This window comes from Bos grunniens, chromosome 8 (genome assembly GCF_055505025.1).
Source record: "Bos grunniens cultivar Pamir isolate PY7600 chromosome 8, Bosgru_T2T1.0, whole genome shotgun sequence".
Taxonomy (NCBI): Eukaryota; Metazoa; Chordata; class Mammalia; order Artiodactyla; family Bovidae; genus Bos; species Bos grunniens.
The window spans coordinates 89,872,796-89,899,409 of NC_141172.1; the positions used below are offsets into that span (position 1 = coordinate 89,872,796).

General features: G+C 44.4%; 1 protein-coding gene across 30 annotated transcripts in view; it reads left to right on the forward strand.

The window, feature by feature from the left end:
* Window positions 1-26,614, forward strand: part of LOC147367664 (myb/SANT-like DNA-binding domain-containing protein 3) — a 152,548-nt gene that overhangs the window by 30,638 nt on the left and 95,296 nt on the right. For 6 of the 30 annotated variants that reach the window (XM_086315723.1, XM_086315724.1, XM_086315728.1 and 3 more), the window contains exon 3: window positions 1,819-7,441. The exons of 16 other annotated variants lie outside the window; for them this stretch is intronic. In XM_086315723.1, coding sequence (XP_086171849.1) covers window positions 1,819-2,228 — 410 coding nt within the window. In that variant the 3' untranslated portion in view covers window positions 2,229-7,441. Of the gene's footprint in view, window positions 1-1,818; window positions 7,442-24,630; window positions 25,298-26,614 lie in introns of those variants that run through there. 8 more of the 30 variants (XR_015131974.1, XR_015131975.1, XM_086315720.1 and 5 more) reach the window with 4 other exon arrangements.

The window sequence follows — 26,614 nt, forward strand, 5'->3', positions numbered from 1 at the left end:
AGGGAAGGACATCTAATTGAAGCTGTAGCCGCTGGAGTTGGGAAGACTCCTAGGGAGACATTTTCATTATCTCTGGATGACGCAGGAGTCCTTTTAACCTTCCCTTTCAAAAGTAAGATTTTTTTTTACTTTTTCTTTAAGCTTAATTAGGGACTAGTTATGGTTGTTACCTAACCCCTTAGAGTGAAATCATCTAAACAGCAGCCATTTTCCTTTTATTAACAGAGTGTTACGAGTTAGGTTTCCCCCAGTAGCCATTAACATTCCCGGCATCCCATCTTCTGGAATAATGGAGTGGACGTACTAATGTAATCAACTCTGTTAATAAATTGATGTTATTTTTCTCCAAGGAGAGGACTCTCATTACCGGAAATATAAAGCGTCCCAAGAAAGCATTGGAGTCAGAGCTAGAATCCAGTCCTACCACATGGAATCATGGGTTAGTGGTGTTAGTGGTTTCCTTATGGAAACTCCCTAACTGATACTCATATCATTGACCTATAAAAATACTAGGGCAAACATGGCACCACCGAATGTGGCAACCTTTTGTATCCATAAGCTCTGTTCCCTTCTGTTCAAAGCTTCAGTGCTAGGCATCCGCTAGGTACCAAGCAAAATAATTGGTGCCCAAGGATAAAAGAAATGAATAAGTCACAGTCCTCAGACAATACTAGGATGTGTTAAGTTCTATAACAGAAGAGAAAAGTAGAGGGCTGAGGTTTCACAGAGCAAGTAGCATTGATCCTGAATGAAGTAGGGGTTAGGGAGGAGGTTGGAAGGGAAACTAGAGTAAGAATGTGTGTTTGAGTGAGGGGCTGGGGACAATTAGTGAGCCCAACTGTAGGCTGAAGGAGCAGTGAGACAGCATTATGGGAGAAAATAAAGATTGTGGTAGAATTGGAGGATACCTGGGATTTTGAAGAGTAAGTCAAGGAAGATAAAGGAAGGTTGGAATTAGATTATGAGGGTTACTTAGGGTGGATGGAAAACAGAGCCAGAGATAGGAACCCCAGGGAAACATTTAAGTGTGATCCAGAAAAGAGAAGAAAGAGCAATCAGAGAGGAAACTTAGGAGAAAGCAATGGTTCAGAAGCTAATAGGGGAAAACAAATGTCAAGAAGGATTGTCAAGTGCTAGGGAGAAGTTTCATAAGAGGGATGTCAGAAATTGTCTGTAGGATATGAATATTGACCCCCAGATGGCAGCGCTAGAGGGAACAGCCAAATGTAGGAGACTGAAGAAAAGTCTGAGGAAGTTAAGCCAGGGAGTGTAGGCTCATCTTTCTAGGAAGAACCTTTGTGAGATCCTATCCAGGGTAAGGGTTAAGACCTGTGAACAGGACCCCCAACAATGGTGCCCTTGTGGAGATTGAACTTCAGTGTTCATGGCTGAATGAGAATCAGAGAGGGAGATCAGACCAAGGGAGAACTTCTTAATCTGCAAACCGACCACTGGCTTCGTACTGTGGTCTTCTGCTCACTGGGGGTTGTGCACGTTTCATTTTAGAACTTACATCCACATACCCAGGTCTCCAGTCCTTGATAAGCACAGTCTCGGACCACTTTTCTCATAGTTCGCAGTGTCAGAAATGACATGATGAAACCTATTATTGTTACTTTCTTAAGGGAAAATTGCTTTCGATGTATGGTTTTTTTTTTTTTAAAGTCAGGAGTGACAGGGGTACCTGTGGACATGCAGACCAGAGCAGATGCTGTCTCAAGTCATCCTGCCATGGGGGACCCTGTCATTTGAAATAGGATTGATTTACTCTCTGCCTGTAAGATCTTTGAACATATGTTTTCTGCTACTGTTTTTCAGAATCATTTGCTGTTTCAAATAGAGAACTGTGCGATGATGAGAAAGAGTTCATACATTTTCCAGTATGTGAGGGGACCTCTCAACCTGAACCCTCGTGTTCAGCTGTCAGAATAACAGCCAATAAAAACTACAGGAGCAAAACCTCTCAGGAAGGTGCTTTAAAAAAGATGCATGAGGAAGAACACCATCAACAAATGTCCATCTTACAACTGCAGCTGATACAAATGAATGAGGTGCATGTGGCCAAAATCCAGCAGATAGAGCGAGAGTGTGAGATGGCAGAGGAGGAACACAGGATAAAAATGGAAGTTCTCAATAAAAAGAAGATGTATTGGGAAAGAAAACTGCAAACTTTTACCAAGGAGTGGCCTGTTTCCTCATTTAACCGGCCCTTTCCCAATTCACCCTAAAAGACTGTGGGGATGGCCCCCTTGTAATTAATGTGTGTTGGCAAAGAAAGTCTGGAACATGAACTTGCGGTCAGTAACCTGTAACAGAGCTACGAACTAGGAAAATTAGAGTGGTAGTAGACACTTAAGAATACATTCAGGTAAACAGCTGCACCCTGTGTACCCCTTCAGTGGTAAAGAAGCTGTTAGAGTTTTCTGAAAATTATCACTTTGAGTGCTATCCTTCTGAATGTAATGTCTCTTAATTAGAATTCATACAAGAACCATGTGTGAGTGTTGTTGTTGTATTTTTTTAATCAAATGCAAGTGTGACTATAAAGGGAGTGTGGCTGGGTTTTGTGGGTCTTTTTTTTTTTTTTTTTTTTTTAAACAGCAGACCTTTTATATCCAAATGAATGCCCTCCCATTGAAAGCGGCTGTCTTGGGAGGATACACGTTTCTCCAGCAGTGATGCTGTTGCTCAGAGTTTGCTAGAGGTCTTTCGGGAACCTCCACAAGAGCTACAGCACACTTTTCAGTTTTTCTGTGTCATCTTCTGAGTGTGGATTTTCCGTTTTTAAACAGCCTGACATATGGAAGGTTATTTTCTAATGTGGCTCATAGACTGCTTTTTTTTCCCCTTTACTCAAAGAAGAGTTCCAGATAATGTCTCCAACAATGGTAGCTTTGTTGGAACTAAGGATGTGATTACTTTGAGAGAGAAATGTTCGTTTAGAGTTCTACATTCTGTCATGCTTATTTCTTATTTTATTAAAAGACAAGACTTGCAATTTTATAGTCACACTGTGTATGTTTTTTAAAGGTGCTGCTTCCCCCACTGTGCTCCAGTTTTTGCCTTCCTGCTGTAGGTTCCTCCCAACTTTGTACTACTGAGTTCATGCTTGCCCTTAGTTTTAATCTTTAGCCACCTAAGGAAAGACCCTTCCCTCGCTGTACTCCTGGTGCTGGCTGATAGTAACGCTCCATAAGCATTACGCAGTTGGTATTGAGCTTTTTCAGAATCCATTACCAATAGATTTGGAAATATGGATTGATAAATGGATATTTTGACTGAGCTGTGATATAACTTCTCCTGTAGCCTAGTGTGAAAAACAGCCTTGGGAGCTGGGCATAGCAGTAGTTGGGAGAAGCTAAGTGACACTCAAGTGCCATGGCAGGTCAGCAGAGTCTGAGAATGAAACTTTGAGACTGTGTGTCGGGGAAGGAGGAGTATGTATGACAGAGGCTGTGCAGGTAGTGTAGGACTAGGAGTCGGAGCTTGAATTCTGAGCTTGGCTCCGGCTCAGGTGCTATGTGACCTTGGGTAACTCCATTTAGTCTTTGGCCGTGGTGTTTCCTGTCTCTAAAACAAGGGAGTTGGTCTAGATAATGATCAGACCAACTCCTTGACTATGGTGTGGTCTGCACAGTCTTGGACGACGGCTGCTAACATCATAATTGTCCGTAGGACGTGAGTCAACGGGGAGAGTTTATACAGTGGCTAAGCTTCCTTTCATAATTTTGGAATTTGGCTCTCAGGGTCTGTAAATTCAGTAAAGTACATATGTACTCATATATGCATATGCACTGCATAAAACTTAAATGGATATCAATTTATTATATGCACTGATCATATTTGAAATACCTTAGAGGAAACAGTTATTAAAGGGAACCCATGAAGACTAGTCTTCTTTCAAAGGAAGGATGCTTTTGTAAGGATTTGTGTTCTTACTTTTTTTTCCAAATGGACCCTTTAGAGAAGTAGCATCTGGAAAAAGTCTCAAGCTTCATGGATTTATGGGAGACAGATTAGGCCAGAGAATGGCAGGTCCTCAACACAGATGTGAACTGACAAAAGTGTGATTTGCTTCATCTATTGGTCCACCTGAAAATCTCCTTAACATGCCGATTCTGGCATGGGGCTTGAGACTGTGCATTTCTTGCAAGTTCCCAGGTTATGCCAGTTCTGCTTGTCTAATCACCATGATTCTGTGCAGCAAGGTTTTAGAGGACCCTTGTCTTAAAAAAAAAAAAAAAGCACCACCATTGGGTTAGGTACATTTTTGTATACAGCATTATGCCATATATTATTATTCTTTCAGAATTTGCCACCTAATCACACAAATAACAATGTGGAACAACACAAAAAGAGCTCACACATATAATGGAACTGTAAAAGCATTGAACTAATTCCTAACTGAACAAATAAAGGATAATTAAACCAGCAGGCTAAAGCACGTGTTCTACTGTTAATGGTATTTATGAGTTCATAACAGTTTTCAGCCTTGAGTTGCATTAGAAACAGTGTTTTATAAAAAATTTGTCTCAATGGGTTCCATTCCCAGGAGATTCAGTTTTCCTGGTTTGAGGCCTGGTCTTCTATATTTTGGGATTTTGCAAAGGATGATGATGCCCAATTGAGACTGAGACCCACTGGTGTAGAGTTCACAAACGTGTATCATTTGGTCCTTAATCCAGTGAAGTCCAGCAGCAGTGAGGAAATGATGCTCAGAAGAAACACTTGCACCAGGCTGAAAGCTAGTGAATGGCAAAACAGGACCTCAGTGCTAGGTCTCTTGACTTGAAAACAAATAGCTCCACCTGCCTGCTCCCACCCCATCCCTCAAAAGCTCTGTCATGGATTTCCTTTATCCTGAGAGCCAGATGACATCTACAGCTTACTGGTAATGTCTCCACTTATGAACAGGTATATCCCGATGCATTCCACTTTTGAGCAGTTCTTTACCTGAGGTGGAAATGCAATAAACATCTCTTGGCAGGTGCTGTAGAGAATTGACAGATGAACACTAATACATCCCCTGCCCTGCCGAATCATGGACATAGCCCAGTAGGAGAGCTTGTACACAGCTGTCGTGTATTTGATCAGTGCACGTCTTCTAGAGCATTTGTAGCTCAGCAGAGAGTGAAGACGGAGAAGGCAATGGTACCCCATTCCAGTACTCTTGCCTGGAAAATCCTATGGATGGAGGAGCCTGGTAGGCTGCAGTCCATGGGGTCGCTAAGAGTCAGACATGACTGAGCAACTTCACTTTCACTTTTCACTTTCCTGCATTGGAGAAGGAAATGGCAACCCACTCCAGTGTTCTTGCCTGGAGAATCCCAGGGGCAGGAGAGCCTCGTGGGCTGCCGTCTGTGGGGTCACACAGAGTCAGACACGATTGAAGTGACTTAGCAGCAGCAGAGAGTGAAGAAGCTTGAAGGAAAGCCGCCTGGAGGAGTTAGCATTTGAGCTAGGTCTTTAGAGTTGGTATTTTGGTAGGTGGAGATTCAGAAAGGAGAGCAAATTCACTAGATGTAAGACCCTGATGAAGATTTGTGCAAGGAGACATGTAATTGGGAGGACGTGGGGTAATTTCCAAATTCGGCAGTAACGTGATCAAAACGGTGCTCCAGGAGGAAGATTAGAAGATGGAACTGAGTTTAGAGAAGACGAGTCCAGAAGACAAGGTAGGAGGGCTTGGCTCTAGTTAGGATGAGATGATAGGAGGACCTAGAGGAGTCTGTAGTGCAAAATGAGGGAGACCAATGTGAAGGGCGGGAGAGGCATCACTCAGGCTTGGCAGATTTCTTTTGTTGAAGTGGATGACTAGGGTTTTGAAGTCGATGCCTGAAAGAATGATGTTGATTGAAACAAAGCAAAGATGCGTCTGGCTGACAATGTCCTAGGGGAAGCCTGGATGCAAACTAGTGCAGTTGCTGCAGCTCAGCCTGGAACACCAGCTCCTCCTCTCACCTCCTCTTTGGCTGGCGCCTCTTTGCTCTGACTTCTGCCACCTCGGCTGCCCGTGCTGCCCCTTGCACCTGTTCAGCTGATGTTTTAACCCCTCCTTGCTGGGTCCTCATCACCCGACTCACTTGGTGCTGTCTCTGCCATCAGTACCTTCACTGCAGCTAGTGGTGTATCAGTCACCGTCTCTTATAAAGGCTTCACACTTGAAAGGTCAGGAAAGACTATCGTTGACCCTTAACAACTGGGGGGCTAAGGGCACCAACACACCCTAGCTGTGGAAAATCCGCCTATAACTTTACAGTCAGCTCTCTGTATCTGCAATTCTGCATCTGGGGATTCAACCAACCGCAGATGGTGTCATACTATGGTACCCAAATATTGAAAAGAATTTGAGCATAAGTGAACCTGCGCAGTTCAAACCTGTGTTGTTTAAGGGTCAACTGATTTCTTTTATCTTGGGCTTCAGTTCTCTCCTAGTTGGCACCTACAAATTTCAGGGTATTTTTTAAGCGTCCCTTGTTGTGTAAAGACGCACTGACTGAGAGGCTAATTCCCACGTATGCCTATTACAGCCCCTTTACAATAATCAAACATAGAATCCTACCTTATTATGCATTAAAAATTAGGAAATATTTTAGGAACTTTTCAGGGAGAATCTTAAAATACATTGTTTTTATTTTATTTTATTTTTTTAAGACAAGAGCCAACAGAAGGAAAGAGGCATGGTGGGGCAGTGTATTTGAGTTGTCAACAGCTTCTGCAGTGTCAGGTCAATTACATCAGCACTTGGTCTGGACCAGGGGAGAGGAATGGTTCTGCCTCCCGGGAATGTCAGAAGGACCTGATAATTATATTTGGCAAAGCCATGAAGAGTGACTCTGTAATGTCATTGCAAAGAATTACTCTCTTAATAGCATCTCTAGATGTCCAAGTTGTTCAAATGCAATAGCACTTCTTTTCTGCTGCAGCTTTCCTTTCCGTTGGGCTGTTTCCCAGCTGGTCCTCTTGTTCTTCCTTGCCCTTTTCTGTCTTCTGCCTTCCCAGCCCTGTTTCTGCAGCCCCTCCTTCTGCACCCACAACAGTCTCTGCTGACCCCTGTTTTAGAGTTGGAGTCACCTGAGAATGTGTGTGAGGGAGATACTTGCCAACACCCAGCATATTGAACATGTGGTATCAACAAGGTGAAGTGTGTAGCCTTAGACTAGCCATAATATCGACCATCTGCTTCCTTGCGGCATCCGCTACTTCTGTGTTGGTGGAACTCAGATGTCGCGGGAAAGGTCACCGGTGATTCATGACTGCAACAAATTCTTTTCCTAATTGTGCCATATGTTATGCCCTTCAACACAACTTACTAATCTCTGCCTCGGTTTCTCCATCTGTGAAAGTGGTGTAATACTTATCTACCTCCCTTGAATGTTGTAAAGACTAGTCTATGTTAGTAAAGCACTTTTGAAATAAAGAGTGATGTAAAGCGTTTTAACATTATTGTTGTCATTGTGACATGGATGCAACCCTGTAGAGATGCTGCTCTGTAGGAGAAGAACCCCAAGGATACCATGCTTTAGGAATACCCACTATAGAAAATTTCCATAACAGATACCAGAGTGATTTTGGGGGGTATATGAAAAATTTCACCATAGCATTTCTTTAAACAGCGCTTTGGTTCATTTAGAATGAGATGTGATTATAGAAGAGTGATTTATGTAAGATTTTTAAAGAACATATCTATTGAACCTCTATTACCTAATATAATAGTAGGATTTGCAAGCTGATTATTAACCTAACAGTGCAGTTTATCATCATTAGGTGGAAGGCTATTTCTACATTCTCCAGATGCCCAGATTTTGTGCATGCAGGTTTTTTCACTGTTGCCACTGATTAGAGTAGACAGAATGGGGCTCCTGCTACTCCTGAGTGAGGGGATCAACAGCTCCAGTTCCACTTGAAAAATATTCTCACAGCACTGCCAGTGTGGAGGGGAAGACTCACCATGTGTGTTCATCAGAGTAGGGGGTTCTCTGGCCATAAACTTGAGTTCCGTGTCATAACTCCCGGTAACTGTCAAGAGATTTAATTAGGTTCTGGTCTGAGTTTTCTCTTTCATGGGTTTGTTGGGAGAAAAAAATTGCAAACCCTGCTGTTTAAGAAATTGGTTGTTTTTAATCAAAAGGACCTGTTATAATGGAACTACTGTAAGCAGCAGAAGTTAAGGTCCCAGGGAAATCCCTGATGGTCCAGTGGTTAGGATTCTATGCTTCCACTGCCTGGTGCCTAAGTTTGATCCCTAGTAAAGGAACTAAGATCCCACAGGCTGTGCAGTGCAGCAAAAAAAAAAAAAAAAAAAAAGGTTCCAGTTCTTTTTTGCCTCATCATCTGGTTTAGCTTCTAGAACAACCTAGAAGGAAACTCTGCTCTGCTGTGAGGTGCATGTGGTTCTAGATTTTTATCCTTGAACCTCAGAGAGATTTTGGGTGGGCTAGTGTTATACTTTCTGCAGGAATGGAAGGTGGTCACTGTAGTCACTCAGCCTTTGGGAAGTCTGGAGGCACTGCTGGGGTCGCTTGGAGCCCCAAGCTGCAGGGGTAGGAGCTGTCCAGGGGAAGCCCTTCTCAAGGTGACGGCAGAAGGATGAGAGGGCAAGCCCACCTGGGAAAGCACATTTCAAGTGTCAGTGTGATAGCTGCTAATATCTCCTTGGCCAAGGCAAGTCATGTGACTGAGCCAAAAGAGAGGGGGAGGGAAGCAGACGCCTCTTAAGCAGGTGAGGGGGAGGATTCCCTGGTGGCTCAGATGGTAAGGAATCTGCCTGCAATGCAGGAGACCCAGGTTCGATTCCTGGGTCAAGAACATCCCCTGGAGAAGGGGATGACAACCCACTCCAGTATTCTTGCCTGGAGAATTCCATGGACAGAGGAGCCTGGTGGGCTATAAAGCCCACAGGGTTGCAGAGAGTCAGACATGACTCAGCAACTAAGCATGAAGCTGGTGAGGGGAGGAGGTGAAAAATTGGAATGGTAATCTCATCTACCACAGTGACACAAGTGGGGAGGCTATGAGTGGAATACCAAGGAGTTGAGATTAGATGATAAACAGAACAGAGAATTTAGGGGGGAAATGCATCCCAGTTCCTTCCTCTTTTTCTTTTTTGGAGGGAGAGGCTTTAAAATAGTGATAATAATAGAATACATATCCTAGGGCTGTTGCATTAAATGAGTACTTGTATGTATTTAGAACAAAGCTTGGCACACAGACACTCTAAGTTTTAGTTTAGTTTTTTTTTTTTTTTCTCTCTTAAGGTCATATGGCTTCTAAATGGGGCCAGAGAGATTTGAACCCAAGTGGCCTCGCTCTGGAGCTCATGCTTTTAAGAGTCAGAATACAGTGTTTCTATTCAGAGCCTGCATTCAAGTCTTTGCTTTACAAAGAACTTCCCTGGTGGCTCAGATGGTAAAGCATCTGCCTACAATGTGGGAGACCCGGGTTCAATCCCTGGGTCGGGAAGATCTCCTAGAGAAGGAAATGGCAACCCACTCCAGTATTCTTGCTTGGAAAAATCCCATGGACGGAGGAGCCTGGTAGCTAGAGTCCATGGGGTCACAAAGAGTTCGACACGAGTGAGCAACTCCACTTTCACTTTCACTTACAGAGAACATGGCCTCCTGAATATTAGACCATCATCTGTAAAAAACCTACTTTCCAAAATGATTACATGAGAATATAAACATGAAAGGGCCACACAAACTGTACAACCCACCTCCCCCTCCCAAACCCTGCACCTTTCTTCTGATATTCTGTGTCATAGGACAATCCAAGACTCTCTTCTTCCATCATGAAACTTCATCTTAATTTCTCCCTCCAGCCTTCCCACTCTGTGACAATCCCTGAACACACTCATCACCTCTCGGTTTCAGAGCCAGGCTCTGTGAAATTACTTCTGTTGATCCCTCTACCTGGAATGCTGTCAGCCTTTCTACAGCCTCTCTCCATCACTTGCTAAAGTGTTATCCGTCCTTCAAGGTCAAGTGACACCAGGACGCACTCCTGTAACCTGGGCTCTGGACCCACTCATCACTCTCTGGATTAATATAATTCCCTTGTGTGTAAAATAAGAGTGTTGGAGGAGAGGATCTCTAAATTCCCTTCCCTTGTTTTAATTCACCTGATTCTGAAGTTAAACTAATCTTTTCACTTTACTGCATGTAACACAAGTTTTCAATTTACCATTCTCCTTAAAAGATAACGTGTATATGTGTGTGCGTGTGAAGTTGCTTCAGTCCAACTCTTTGCGACCCTATGGACCGTAGCCTGCTAGGCTCCTCTGTCCATGGGATTCTCCAGGCAAGAGTACTGGAGTGGATTGCCATGCCCTCCTCCAGGGGATCTTCCCCAGCCAGGGGGGAAGAGATTTCCAATGTGTATGTACATAGTGCCACTTGAGATTTCCAATGAGTACATAGTGAAGTCGCTTAGTTGTGTCTGACTCTTTGCGACCCCATGGACTGTAGCCTACCAGGCTCCTTGGTCCATGGGATTTTCCAGGCAAGAATACTGGAGTGGGTTTCCATTTCCTTTTCCAGGGGATCTTTCCGACCCAGGGATCAAACCCAGGTCTCCCACATTGTAGGCAGACGCTTTACTGTCTGAGCTACCAGGAAAGCCTGAAAATGTGTACATAAATGGAATTAAAATAATCCATTGAAGCGGGTCAACTTCAAAGTTAAAAGTTGTATTTGTGAAAGTTATTGAATTAGCATAATGATTATACTTAAACTGTTTCTAAAATAAACCAAATACAAGCAATACAAGAATTTCTATATAAGGCGTACATAAAGGTTGTTGGTTCCTAAAATGTAATTTTCCCAATAAGATGTAATTAGCTGCTGTTTACTTTAGCTCTTTTAAATTGCCCACTTCTATAGATTATAGAATCCTTCTATTTTACAAATTGCCCTGTTCTAAGGCAGTAATATACCCAGAATGTGTAGATTTTTGTATATGCTTTTAACACGTAATCAGTTGCTTTCAGTAGATGATATCTCTTTTGAACATCCAGGGCTGCCTGGAAACCTACTTCCAAGGATGAAAGTTAGCATTTGTTGCATATCTTTTATGGTTCCTAAGCATGTTCATATATTATTTTATTCTTAAAATACTCTGTAGGAGTAGGAATATTATCCATATTTTAAAGATAATGAAATGAAGCTTAGAGAGGTTAAGTGTCATTCAAAGTCAGATACCAAAAGTTCTACAGATGGTTACACAACAATGTGAATGTACTTTACATCACTGAACTTTACAGTTAAAAATGGTGAAAATGGTAACTTTTATGGTACTTCACTGCAATAAAAAAATTGCATATTTAGCTCAACTAGATTTAGATCCCGAGTTAGTATGATTTGATTAGTCTGTTTATGGCTGGTTATGTTTATCAACATCTGTTAGGAATGATGAGCCAGAAACAAAATGAAGCAGAGAGAAGAGCTACACGAGGTTAAAGGTAACAGCAGCGGCAAAGGTGGTACCCAGTTCTTCTGACAGCAAGCTGAGAATCAGTGACCAAAGCGAAAGAGAGGTCACCCATCTGTCTTGTGGTGCTTCTCAAATGTTAAGGTGCATTAGAATCACCTCGGCATCTTGCTGAAAATGTAGATTCCGATTCAGTAAGTCTGGAGTAGAGCCAGATTTTGCATTCCCAACAAGCTTCCAGGGGCTAGTGATTTTGCCAATCTATGGACCAAACATTGAGTAGCAGGGATTTTAAGTGAAGTGAGTGAAGTCGCTCAGTTGTGTCCGACTCGTAGCGACCCCATGGACTGCAGCCTACCAGGCTCCTCTGTCGATGGGATTTTCCAGGCAAGAGTACTGGAGTGGGGTGCCATTGCCTTCTCCGATTTACATGTATAGCAGACTTTAGCAAGGATTTTAGATCACAGTAATTTCCACGGCAGGCTTCCCTGGTGGCTCAGTGGTAAAGAATCCGCCTGCCAATACAGGAGACACACGTTCTATCCCTGGGCTGGGAAGATCCCCTGGAGAAGGAAATGGCAACCCCATCTAGTTTTCTTGCCTGGGAAATCTCATGGATAGAGGAGCTTGTTGGGCTATAGTCCATGGGGGTCACAAAGAGTTGGACACGACTGAGTGACTAAACAACAACAATGTCCTCGGTGGCTCCCTAAGTGTTTCAGATCTCTTGCATCAGAGAATCTGGCGTGCTTCCCCAAAGCAAGTTCTGGACCAGTACCCAGACCTACTGAAATCAGAATCTCTGAGGGCAAGACTGGAAATCTACACTTTTAACAAGCTTCCCTGTTGCTTGGTAGGTGTAATAAAGCTCAAGAACCATTGCTAACAGGACATCACAATAGTATGACTTCCATTCCCATTTCCACTTTATAAAGTCTTTTCCTATCCTGCTTCTCCTGTGCCTGGACCGCAGGATGACAAAGGCAATATTATTACCCCTGCTTTGCAGATGAGCAGACAGACACCTCCACAGGTTAAGTGCTATACACAAAGGTCTTCAACTCCCAGAGTTTTCTTTTTATTATTTTGTGGCCCTCTCTCCCATTTTACCATATATGCACTTATACTCCTACACAAATTAGAAATTCTTTTATGTCTAAAAGGCTTTGCAGAGCAGTTATCTTGCTGTGATGCTTTTAAAGGTTTCTATCTAATTTAGCGTATTAAGAAGCACAAAAAGCTATCCAAGGTCATGGCAAAAAAATATGTTTGAAGTAATGAAATAAATTGCATTGAATTTTAAAAAAATCCTTTTTTTAATCCTTCACCTAGATTCACCAATTGTTAACAGTTGGCTTTTCTCGCTCTTTGAACCACTTGAAAGTTGCAGACTTTGACACTTCACCATTTAATTCTTCAGCGTGCTCCTACATCTGCAATTCCATTATTACATGGAAGAAAATTAATATTAACTTAGTAATATCTTCTGAGTTACCACATAGTATCTATATGTAGTCTACATTCACATTTCTCTAGTTGTAAGAATGTCTTTTATTGCTGTTTATTTTCTCAGATCCAATCAAGGTTTATTGCATTTGGTTGTTTTGTGTCTTTAGCCTAATTTAATTTAGAAGAAACCTCTTTCCTTTATTATTTCTCCTTACATTAAATTTCTTTTAAAGTCCAGGCCTAGTCAATGTGCCCCATATTCTGGATTTATTTGATTACTTCCTTGTGATTAGATTCAGGTTAAACTTCTTTGGCAAGACTATCTTATAGATAATATCACCTATCTCTCATTACATCCTTTCTGGAGCTGTGTGGTCAAAAGCTGCCCCACCGTTGGTGAGGCTAAATTTGATCACCTGGCAAAGGCAGCATCTACTAGATTTTTCCATTATAAAGTTATCTCCTTTTGTTTATAGTTAATAAGTTATCTGTGGCGTGATATTTTAAGACTACATGAATATCCTGTCCCCTACAACCTTTCACCCCACAGTTTTAGCATCCATTGGTGATCATTACTCAAATCAGTTATTTCATGGTGATTGCAAAATGGTGATTCAATCACTCTTGACCATTTGCCAGCATTTGAAATGGCAGCCCACTCCAGTATTCTTCCCTGGAAAATCCCAGGGACAGAGGAGCCTGGCAGACTACAGTCCATGGGGTGGATAAGAGTCAGACACAACTGAGAGACTATCACTTTCACCTCTATAGAATAGAAGGCATGCTAGATTGGAGAGAATCTGAATTTAGGTTACCTCAAGGGACGGGGCAACTTCACTTTCACTTTTCACTTTCATGCATTGGAAATGGCAACCCACTCCAGTGTTCTTGCCTGGAGAATCCCAGGGACGGGGAAGCCTGGTGGGCTGCCATCTATGGGGTTGCACAGAGTTGGACACGACTGAAGCGACTTAGCAGCAGCAGCAGCAAGTCACACTGACTACTCAGAAAGCATAGGGTACACTTTGCCCAAACTTTCTTAAGAGACCATTTCCCTTAGAACTCTAAGTCAGTTTAAAGAAAAAGTAACTTGTTACATAAGACTGAGAGAATGCAACTGCCCACAGTAAAGATGGTAATGCAGATTGGAGTGGAACAGCCTAGAGGGAGCTGATGGAGAGTATAGTGGGGCCAACAGTGCCTTCAGCTACCTTTGGATGCAGCACCCCCCACCCCCGCCCGCCAATATCCCACTCTGCCCTGCCCCCTTTCTTTTCAGAGAGACAATGAAACCAAGATTCAGGATGTTCCTCAGTGTCTCAATACCATATCTACAACCCCCATGTCACCTTCCACTCTTCTATCTTATTTCAAAGAAGAAAGTGTCTTCCTCAAAAGTCAGTCCCTCCATCTGCGCTTTGAATTCCACCTTGTCTTCTCAAGAACCTTACACTCCTGTGTTGTACAGTCAATTCCCCCACCCCAGGATCTTTATCATCGTTTTAAATATTTTACAGTCTCATCTCAAAAAGTCCCTCCTCCACCCAGTCACCTCTAGCTTTGTTTCTCTTCTTCTCTTCACAGTCAAGCTGTCCAAACGTTCTGTTTCTACTTCCTACTTCCTACTCATTTCTCAGAAGGCTCCAATCTGGATCCTGCCCCTACAATTTCACCAAATGGCTCTTGCTTAGATCACTGATGACTTCAAGCGACTATATCCATTGGACACTATTCAGGACTCATTTTGCTTGACCTTTCAACAGCATTTGACTAGGTGGGCATGTCCTCCTTCTTGAAAGATTTTGTTCCTTCATCACTGTGACCCTGTTCTTTCCTGGTTTCCTTCTAATTTTCTGGCAGTTCTTTCACAGTTCCCATCATTGGAGATCCTCAGGGATTCAACCTAGACCCTCTTCTTTCTTTTTTTCTTTTTTTTTTAAATTAATTTTTAATGGAGTATGTAGTTGCTTTGTGACCCCATGGACTGTAGCCTGCCAAGCTCTTCTGTCCATGGGATTTTCCAGGCAAGAATACTGGAGTGGGTTGCCATTTCCTTCTCCAGGGGATCTTCCCAACCCAGGGATTGAACCTGGGTCTCCTGCACTGCAGGAAGTCTCTTTACCTTCTGAGCCACCAAGGAAGCCTTGTAGCCTTTCCTTTCTCCAGGGGATCTTCCCAACCCAGGGATGGAACCCAGGTCTCCAGCATTTCAGGCATGTTCTTTACCAACTGAGCTACCAGGGAAGCCCAAGAATACTAGAGTGGATAGCCTGTCCCTTCTCCAGTGGATCTTCCTGACCCAGGAATCAAACTGGGGTCTCCTGCATTGCAGGCAGATTCTTTACCAACTGAGCTATCAGGGAAGCCCTCTTTTTTTTTTTTAAATTAATTTTTATTGGAGTATATAGTTGCTTTACAATGTTGTGTTAGTTTCTGCTATAGAGCAAAGTGAATCAGCTATATGTATATATAAATCCCCTGATTTTTGGATTTCCTTCCCATTTAGGTCACCATTGAACATTGAGTAGATTTCCCTAACCTGGGACCTCTTCTAATTTTCTAGTAAGTTTACCTTTGAACAACATTGGGGCTAGGGGGCTAACCCCCCTCACAGTTGAAAATCTGAATATAACTGTACAGTTGGCCCTCTGTATCCATAGCTCTGCATTTAAGGAGTCAACCAACCTTTTATGGTGTAGTACCATAGTACCTATTTATTAAAAAAAAAACAACTGAGTGGACTCTTGTAGTTCAAACCCATGTTTTTTAAGGGTTAACTGTATCTTATACACTTTTAAGATGTCACACAGACTTCCATGACTTCAATTAATTTTTATTTGGTGTCTTCCATACTTATGTGTTCCGTGTAAATCTCTCAGGAGCAACAGACTTATAAATCCAACTGCTATTGGATGTCCTAGTGATAGATACCTCACTGGCCCCTCAAACTCAGTGTGCCTACAACTGAGCCCATCATCCTCTCTCCAAACCTGCTTTTTATTCAGAGTTGGCCATTTTAGTAAATATCCTTGAACCTAGGGATAACCGTGGCTTGACACTTTCTCTCCTTCACTCCCACATCTAGTCAGTCACCAAATTCTGTTGATTTTACTCCCTTAAGTTAATTCCTTTACTTATCCTCATCTTCCCTAGTTTCAAGCCACCATGATCCCTTACCTAGACTCCTGCAATTTTTCTCCTGTGGTTTTCTTGGGTACATTTTGCCTTTCCAATCCATTATGCACACTACAGCCCAAGCTATTTTTCAAAAGTGTCATTGGGATATAATTAACATACCTTACGGTTCATGCAGATAACCAAGTACTCTTTTTTTTGAAACTGAAGTATAGTTGATTTACAACGCTTCGTAACCAAGTAATCTTTTAAAGACATAAATCTGAGCAGGATATTCTCCATTCATAATCATAGGATCAAATACGAATCCTTACTCTGGCTTAAAAGGCCCAATGTGGTCTGGTCTCTAACTTCATCCTTTGTGTCATTTGCCTCCTCAGTCTTCAGGCTTCAACCACAGCTGCCTTTTCTCTGTTTCTTAAACTTGCCATATTCTTATCATTTACAGGTTGAACATCTTTCATAGAATACTGTTCCCTCTCCACTCCCTTTTAACTCTTCATCAGTCTTCTAGGAGTGGCTCAAATATCACTCTTAGGGGAAGTTTTCCTTATACTAGTACCCAACCCCTTGGAGTTAGGGTCCCTGTCTGATGCTTTCACACATCCTTCACAAAATCCTTCATTACTGAAATTTGCCATCTAAAGACTGACTTCCTGTTAGACAGTAAGACAAAGACTGTGTCTATCTGGTTTACCTCTGCCTCCTCACTGCCTAACATGGTTGCCTGGCATGTAATGGGCAATCTCTCTATATTGTTGGGTGAATGGCACTACTGTCCTTGCTCTCCATGCCCTACTCTGACCCCTGCTCCCATTGTTTTTGAAATCACCACTATCAGAGCTGCCAAAGGTCTCACCACTCTTGTTCTGCTTTGAGAGAAACAGCTTTAGTGTGGGGTCTTGCTGTTTCACCTTTACAACTCCCTTCAGTAGGAACCCAGACTAAGAGCTGAATCTAACTATGTTGATCCCAATGATGAGTTCCAAGGCCATCAGACTGTAGGGAATAATTTTCAACTGGCTGCCAAGGGAGAAAGGGAAAGAAAATCACTGACTTCATTCAAGCTCACATATGTATTGGTGAGTTGCTCTATACAGTGACTTGTGCATGGATACACATATGTAAATGTGCATGTACAAACACAGGGTCCAGCTGTCACACTCAAATATGCAAGCATACACACTCCCAGAGGCAACCTTATATATACTCATTCCCTACATATGCACACAGAGAGTAAAAGGACATATGCTTGGCACTTATGCATATATACAGAGGCAAGCTGATATACACTCATTACATATATACACATAGCAAATGACATATGCTCAGTACATATGTGTACATACAGAATCAAGCTGACATACTTAAACATACACAGTGGTAAAAGAGAATTATTTAGATCCATTTGACTCACTCTAATTCCTCCCTGTACTTAACTCCTTGCCTTACTTCTCTTTCATGAGTCTTAAGCCCAGTGGATGCTCTTCTCAAGTGTCCATGCTCTTGTCTCTTCCCTTTGACCCACATGGCTAATTATCACAACTTTCCCTTCTAGTAGCTGGGCTGCCCCTGCCAGTCACCCAGTTGCACTCATGCAGGTCTCTCTAGCAGCCAGCCAGATCAGATGAGCTCTTTAGACTGCCAACTTTAAGGGTGACCATAGGCTTTGGAGTCAGACAGACCTCAGTTTGAGTCCCAAGTCCTACTGCCCACTAGCTGTGTGACCTTGGGAAAATAATTAATTTCTCCAAACCTCAGTTTTCTCATCTACAGAATGAGATTTTGGGAGCATTACTTTATATAATACATGTGGAGCTCTTAGCCTAGTATTTAAATACAGTTAATGGCTACTGCCACTCATAATAACTAACATTTATTTGCTTATTGCTACCTCTACCCAATTATTTATTAAATATTTACAATGTACTAAACATTGTTCTAAGCACTTTATCTATGCAAACCCATTTTATCCTTACCACAACCCTATGAAGTAACTAAAAAATTTATTTCCGTGTTACAGATTATGAAACTGAGGCCCAGAGAATTGAAGTAACTTGCCCAAGGTCATTAAGCTTGCAAGTGGCAGAGTTAAGATGCAAAACCAGATGGTTTGGTTTCAGAGCTTACACTCTTATTTACTATGCTATAGAGACGACTCTTGAGAGTCCCTTGGACTGCAAGGAGATCCAACCAGTCCATCCTAAAGGAGATCAGTCCTGGGTGTTCATTGGAAAGACTGATGCTGAAGCTGAAACTCCAGTACTTTGGCCACCTCATGCGAAGAGTTGACTCATTGGAGAAGACCCTGATGCTGGGAGGGATTGTGGGCAGGAGGAGAAGGGGACGACAGAGGATGAGATGGCTGGATGGCATCACTGACTCAATTGACATGAGTCTGGGTAAACTCTCGGAGTTGGTGATGGACAGGGAGGCCTGGCATGCTGCGATTCATGGGGTCGCAAAGAGTCGAACACAACTGAGTGACTGAACTGAACTCTTACTACAATTTATGGGTGATTGTCCAAGAAGCTATTTTTTTGGTACAATCCTTTTATGAGTTAAACCTTTGGAGAAATTTTTGAATTGCAGCTGAACATTTCCATTTGCCGAAAGATGGAGAAAATCTGCATTCTGTATTTAGAGCAATCCTGAGCAACTGAATGACAAGAAGACTTTCAGGAAAAACCCAGAGGTGGCTCTTCAGTCTCTTTACCCACTCACAGGGACTGTTTGGGTGAGGAGCCTTTCAAATATACACAATTACAGTGGTGAAGCCTGTTCTCAAGGCAGAGTGATGCTATCTCTGTGGATTCCCACAGCACTTTTTGTTCAAATATCTGTAACCCTGGCCTCCTTGGCTTCTGCCCATCTACAGAATTGAGGGCCATTAAGGCCAAGCTCAACATTCAGAAAGATCATGGCATCTGGTCCCATCACTTCATGGGAAATAGATGGGGAAACAGTGGAAACAGTGTCAGACTTTATTTTTTGGGGCTCCAAAATCACTACAGATGGTGACTGCAGCCATGAAATTAAAAGATGCTTACTCCTTGGAAGAAAAGTTATGATCAATCTAGATAGCATTTTGAAAAGCAGGGACATTACTTTGCCAACAAAGGTCCATCTAGTCAAGGCTATGGTTTTTCCAGTGGTCATGTAGGGATGTGAGAGTTGGACTGTGAAGAAAGCTGAGCTCTGAAGAATTGATGCTTTTGAACTGTGGTGTTGGAGAAGACTCTTGAGAGTCCCTTGGACTGCAAGGAGATCCAACCAGTCCATTCTGAAGGAGATCAGCCCTGGGATTTCTTTGGAAGGACTGATGCTAAAGCTGGAACTCCAATACTTTGGCCACCTCATGTGAAGAGTTGACTCATTGGAAAAGACTCTGATGCTGGGAGGGATTGGGGGCAGGAGGAGAAGGGGACGACAGAGGATGAGATGGCTGGATAGCATCACTGACTCGATGGACGTGAGTCTGAGTGAACTCCGGGAGCTGCGATTCATGGTGTCGCAAAGAGTTGGACACGACTGAGCGACTGAACTGAACTGAACTGAAGGCCATGTGGGTAACAAGAATGGTACCTTCAACTGGAGTTGTAATTACGAGCAATGTAATCACAATAATCGCTGTTTATGATGACAAGAAGCCCTAACAAAAGTCTCCTGATGCCTGGCTGGGGGCCTAGGATGGCTTGTGCATACCTTTGTACACCCTGCAGTATTAGTGGTGCCAATCTTTGCGCCATCTTTTATCAGGTGATGGATGATGCTTCTCCACCTGTTCATGCTTGTGATGTGATGGGGCTTTGGAGTCAGAGGAGCCAGGTGACTCCAATGTCCTAGCTTTGTGGTTTAGGTAGGTTACTTAACCTCACGAGTCTCGGTTTCCTCATCTATAAAATGGAACTAATAACCAACCAACAGGATAGATGGGAAAATTAGTGACAAGTAATAGGAAGTGCCTGGCAGTACCTGGGATGTAGCAGGTCTTCAGAGAATTATAGTTACTATTGTTATGGCTCAACCCACCAATGATATTATGGGGTCTCTGCACTAGACTATAAGTTCCATGAGAAGCAGTGACTTCGTTTCGTTCACTACTATTTCTCAGCATCTAGAATAGTGTGTAATTTTTAGTAGGTGCTCAGTAAATATTTGTTGAAGTTTACAACCAGTTGATCTTGTTCTCTGTCCCCACTATGCTGGCTGGCATTCAGACGAATTCACAGGCCCTTGCTCTGATTTTTCTTCTGCCTGGAACACTCCCCTCTTCACCTAGTTAACTCATCCTCCTGATCTAAGCACAAGTACAATTCTTTCAGAGAAACCTCTGACTTTCTCTTCCATAGCCTCTGTTTATACTGTTGCAATTTTACTTTTATTTGTATAACTGATTAATATTTGATTGTAAACTTCATAAGGAGAGGGACCTTATCGGTTGTACTCATCACTGTAAATTTTCAGGGACCAGGGGTAGACCTTCAGTATAAATTTGCTGAATGAATGAATGACTTCCATTATTGTTGTTTTTGACTGTACCATTAAGCTTGTGGGTTTTCAGTTCCCCCAACAGAGATTGAACCTGGTCCACGGCAGTGATAGCCCGAAATTCTAACCACTAGGCCACTAGGGAACTCCCTACTCTTTTCATTTTTTAAAAAATATCCCTCTGTCCAGGAAGTGGTGTCCAATTTCTCGAGTTGGGTCAGAGGTCAATCCCAGGTTTGCATCGGTGCTGAGCCATAAGTCATTCCAGTGTTTTTGAACTGAACTCAAGTACTATGATTCTCTCCTACCAAGGCCAATTTGTCAGTCTCGGAGTTTTCATTACCGCTTATCAGGGCTTTATTATGCTGCTAGACCCTCTAGCACGAGGTCTAGAAAAGTCCGAATTTTGGCTGGGTTGGGAGTGTGAAGTAGGATTTGCCATTTATTCCTCCTTCCCCCACCCCCCTCTATTTCTATCTAGTGTTTATCATACTGGGTTGTAATTATTAATTTTTTAGATGTATCACCCCCTCATCCCCTAGCAAGGCAGGACTAGCTCTTGGTCCCAGAGGACTGAAAGAATGCAATGAGATTTGTTGAAGGAATGCAATGTTTTCCATGAATGAAGTTTTACTGAGGAAAAAAATCAGCTCAAAGGAGAGGGCACTACCTGTTTTTTTTTTTTTTTAAACCTGAGTCAGTAAGTCTCTTTTTGTTTAAGTTAATTTGGGTTCCGTTTTCTGTGACTTGGATCTGAAAACATTCTGATAGAGCATAATCCATGGTGTTCAGATATAGAATCTGACAGATCATTGTTAAAAAATGTTTATTCCATAGTAACTCCTTCTTACCTCTCTAAGAAGAACAGACTTCTCTACCTCTGTCTCTGGGCTCAGCTATGAGACTTGCTTTAGCCAGTGGCATCATAGCAGACACGTACAAAGAGGGGTGTGAAAAGTGCTTGCACAGTTGGTTATGCCCCTTGTACCTCTGCCACCTCCATAAAAACTGGTTCCCTCAGGTTCTGCCCCTTCAGCTGGGGCCCCAAAGTGCATACGCCTGAAGAAGATCAGAACTCAACCTGCACATAGGAGCCAAGCCCAGTTGAACCTGCGGTTTGGAGCCCAGCCACTCAGCCAAGCCTACGGTCAACCCCCAGACCTATGAGAAATGAATGTTTATTGCTGGTTGCTGTAAACAAATGACAGGTTGCTGCCATGTTGTAGTTGTTATGGAGCAATCACTGATAGGCCAGGGGTTTCCAAACTGGCAGTGTATGTGAATTACTTAGACAACTTTAAAGTAAATAAGGGATACTTGAGCTTCCCCCAGAATTCCTGGAGTCGTATTCAGAAATCTATATTCTTTTAAAACTGACTGGGTGATTTAAAAAAAAAATATATGCATTTTTGGCTGCTTTGGGTCTTAGTTGCGGCATGCAGTGAGCAGGCTGAGTTGCTCTGCAGCATATGGGATCCCAGTTCCAAGACCAGGGATTGAATCTGCACCCTCCTCCCGCACCTCCCCCCACCCCAACTTCTGCTGGAAGGTGGATTTCTAACCACTGAACCACCAGGGAAGTTTCCTCTGGATGGTTTTCATGTAGTGAGTTCCCCACTCTTTTGCTGGCTGAGTGGGTCACCAAAGTTAAGGCATGTGATGGGGATTCTATTAGATGACCACTAAGATTTTTTTTAACTTTAAAAATTTATTGGGGTATAGTTGATTTACGTGTTAGTTTCAAGTATATAACAGAGATTCAAAATTTTTATAGATTTCATTTAAAGTTATTATAAAATGTTGGCTATATTCCCTGTGCCGTTCAATATATCCTTGTAGCTTATTTATTTTATGCATGGAAGTTTGTACTTCTTAAGATCTTTTTTCCTCTCTGAGACCGAATGATTGAAGTCAGAGGACTCCTGTTTCTGAAGTACAATCCTTTTCAATTTGAAAACTTCTGAGAAATCTGTGTTAAATTTTTCTTACCTGATTTGGAGAAAGATGCAGAAATAAATGATCTGTGATTTATGGCCATAGGGTTTTTGGTTTTATTTAAGGATTGTCTTCTCAAAGTATTTCTTCCTGGACTATGGTTAGCAGTCAAATGAAAATTAAAAGCAGAAGACTGGGGTTTGGAGAGCCAAACACAAGGCAGGAAAAAATCACTGGGGAGGTCATGTTTAATGGAGAAGCTGTTGAAGGAATGGTCTGAGAAGGAGCCTTTAGCTGTGGCTTGGCAGTCAGGAACTCGAGATCACACCTAATGCAGAAGCTAGTTGAATTTCAGCTGTAATAACTGCCATGCCACAGCCCAGTTTAGAGTTTTGAGGCAATCTTAATAAAATGTTTCAAATGTGAATTTATATAAAAAGCATGATGAACATATACTTTAAAAGAAAATAGCTTTTTAAAGTTTTAACAAAAATTTTCATTGAAAAAAATTCAAAAAACACAGACAAGTATAAAGGACAGGAGTCTTATTCATCAGCTCACTTTTTAGAGATAACCACTGCTAATATATCACTATATTCTTTTGAACTTTTTTTTCCTATATACACACATGTCTATTTAATAAAAATAAGATTTTCTTACACATACTCACTGGTATCCTTTTTTCCTTGTCAGTAAACACTGATCTAATCTACTCCATTGCAAAAAGAGGTACCATACTTTAGTTCCCACAGATGGACATTTAGTTGATATTTACTATTATAAAAAGGCTGTGATGGATATTCATATAGACATTTTGTGCTCTTGTCCAATTATTTCTTTAGGATAAATTCCAATTCTTGGAATTGCTAGATTAAAGGATAAATGTTTTAAAGGTTTCTGATACATAGTTGAATTGCTCACCTCAAACATAAATTAATAAAGCAAGGTTTTGTCATTTCTTCTGGGCTTCCCCTGTGGGTCAGCTGGGTAAAGAATCCGCCTGCAATTCTTGAGACCAGAATTCGATCCCTGGGTTGGGAAGATCCCCTAGAGAAGGGACGGGTGATCCACTCCAGTATTCTGGCCTGGAGAATTCCATGGACTGTATAGTCCATGGGGTAGCAAAGAGACACAACTGAGCGGCTTTAACTTTGTCATTTATCTCTTTTAGTCATCATCAGGACAAGAAAGCTTGTCGGCTTAATCTGCCTTTTACTACTACTGGGTTTAAATATCTTTTTATATATTTATTGTCTGTATTTAATCTGAATAAGACATTAGCGCCCCATTTGTTTTTTTTACCTCTATCAACCTTTTATTCCTGATTCATATTGTTGTCTCCTATTTACAGTGAAGATATTATCCCTAGTGTGGTTTTTTGCCTGTGGCAGCTTTCCACACATTAAAAAATTTTATGAGTCAAATTCATCAGTTTTTCAACGAGATTTATAAATTCCTTTTTAGGTGAGAGGCAGCATAAAAGAATGAAAAAAGTAGAGGAATTTCAAACAGTTCAGTCCATCATCTTATTGCTGTGGCTGGGTCTCACTCATTTCGCACAATGTGGTAGGAAGAGCACTGGGTTGGGAGTCGGATCACCTTTCTCTGGCTCTCAACTTCCTCCTCTGTAGAAGAGGGATGAGAGTGAAAACTCCTTTGTAGGGCCGTAAGAAAGAACTGGAGGGAATTTGAGTCCTATCTAAATATTAGCTATTCTTAGTGGGAGAGGGCAATACAGAATTTTAAAAACTATTTTAAATTCAGTTGGTGTTTGTGGGAATAGGGTAAGGGTGAGGAACCCAGTAATTCAGCCATTTACCCCCATCTCTAAGAACGACAAAGCTGGAGTCAGAACGTGAGTTCTAATTCTGGGGTCCTGCCCGTTTTCCTCGTAGGTGACCTTGGACAAGTCACCTTCACTTCTCCCCGGCTCAGTTTCTTCACCTAGGGAATAGCTATATAATAGCCCACCTGCCCTTTTCCCCGCCAAACTGCTGGGCCAAGGAAACGCTTCAAAAACGCTCACAAAAGGGCGGCAAAAACGTCTGTCAGGGTAACGCCTTCGGAGCCTGCTCGGCGCCCGCCGGCCCCGGGTGGCTGGACCGAAGGGCGGCCGCGCCCCCCAACCCCCGCCAGTGCTCCCGCCCCGCCGCAGGAACAATAGCTCCCCCGGAGGCGGCGCCGGCCGCGGGCGGGGGCGGAGCTGCGGGCGCGGGCGCTAGGGGTGTGCGCGGGGCGGGGTCGCAGCCACCCCTCCCGCCGGCGGCTCTGTCACGCGCCCCGCACCGGGCGGGCCGGGGTCTTTGTGACGCGGCGGCGACAGCCGCGGACACAAAGGGAAGGCGAGGAGTAGAGCGAGGGGCTGGGCCTGACCCTGCCCCGCGACCCCCGCCCGCCGCGCGCGCGCGCCCGCTCGTTCCCCGGCATCGGTCTCCCCGCGCGGGCTCGCACGCTCGCGCGCACTCGCCCCGACCCTCCGACTCCGTCCCGAGCGCGGCTGGCCCGGGCCTGGCGGGCGCTGCGGGTGGGGCGGGGATGCTGAGGGGCAGCTCCTCGGCGCAGCGGCGCGGCTGCTAGGAGGCGCCGAGGCAGCGGCGGGGCTCCCGGCGCGCGGCTGGATGCCCCGGGCCTGCGGCTCCCTGCGCTTCCCGCCGTCCAGGGGCGCCAGCCATGGGCGCCGTGGCCGCTGAGGCGCCGCTCCGGCTGCCGGCCGCGCCCCCGCTCGCCTTCTGCTGCTACACGTCGGTGCTTCTGCTCTTCGCCTTCTCTCTGCCCGGGAGCCGCGCGTCCAACCAGCCCCCGGGTGGCGGCGGCGGCGGGGACTGTCCGGGCGGCAAAGGCAAGAGCATCAACTGCTCAGGTAGGACCGGCCGGAGCGCGCCTCTGCGGCCCCTCCTTCCTTCCGCCCCCGCGCCTCCTCCCGCCCGGTCCCCGAGACGCGGCCCGGCCAGGCCGGGGCGTGGGGGTCCCGGGAGCCAGGCCGAGGGCGAGCGAGGGCGCCGGGCGGGGCGCGAGCGCGCGATGCGGGCTTGGGGACCCGCGTGGGGCCGGGGAGTGGCCGTGCGTGCGTCCGTGTGTGCCAAGTGGCTGGGCGCGGGCGGCCGGGCTTGTGGGGAGGGGATGAGGCCGGGTCGGCAAGTGGGAGGCAGCCGGCTGGGGCTCCGGTGTGGTCGTGGGTGTGCACGCGGGAGCGCATGTTTGTGTTGTGAAGGCTCAGGGGAGGGAGGGGGGCGGCCCCAGGCAGGGCTTTTCTGTGTGCTTGTGTGACGATGAGGGGCCAGGGGAGTGACCGTGCGCTGGGGAGGTTCCTTCTTGGGGGGCCCTGGCTTCTCTAAGGGGTCGTGTGGGAAAGGGGAGCGGCTGGTCCAGAGGTCGCAGATCGGCCATGGAGCGTGACTGTGTGTGTCTTTTGGGTTGAGAGGTGGGCGCTCCGGGCTCGGAGTGATCCCGGGTCTGTGGATATGAGCAGGGAAAGTCCTGGGGCCATGGAAGTGACCCTCTGTTGTATGCGTTGTGCTGGGTGAAGCCAGGGGCTCAGGGATGTGCCGGGGTACACATTGAGGAGGAAGGAAGGGGGTCCTGGAGTAAACCCCGTGTGTGTGGATTCAGAGGGACGTTAGCTAGGGAATCATCATGCTGTGTAGGATGTGGGTAACAGAAGGAGGTAATTAGGTCTCCGGGAGTGCCTCTGTGTAGAAAGGTGTGCCCCGGGTTAAGCTGGTGTGTGAAGAGGGAACCGGTTCCGAGGGAATGGTCCTGTGCGTGCGTTGGGCTGTTGTAGGAGGGCTTGGAGATTGGCAGCCACGGGAGCAAGGGAGTGACCTCTCCCCTCTCTCCAAGGCCGTCTGCCCCCCCACAGCTGGTGCAAACAAAGAGCTTGCTGGGGCTGTAATGGACGAGACTGGGGAGGAGGGGATCCTGGCAGTAAAGTTCCCTCTTCCTTTCACGACGGGTCCCAGAGGAGCCCTGGGGCAAGGAGAGGCTTCCAGGTCTCATTTAGGGGTGCGTAGGTCCTCCTGGAGCTGGCCTGGCAGATGCTGGTGATCATAAGCCACAGCCTGGCTAACTTGCCTTCTATCAGTTCTCATTTTCCACTAGTGTTCTTTAAATCAAGTGTGGGAGCAGAGGCTTGGAGGTCGGGGGTCGGGCTGAAGAGAGATTGGACTTCAGGTCACAG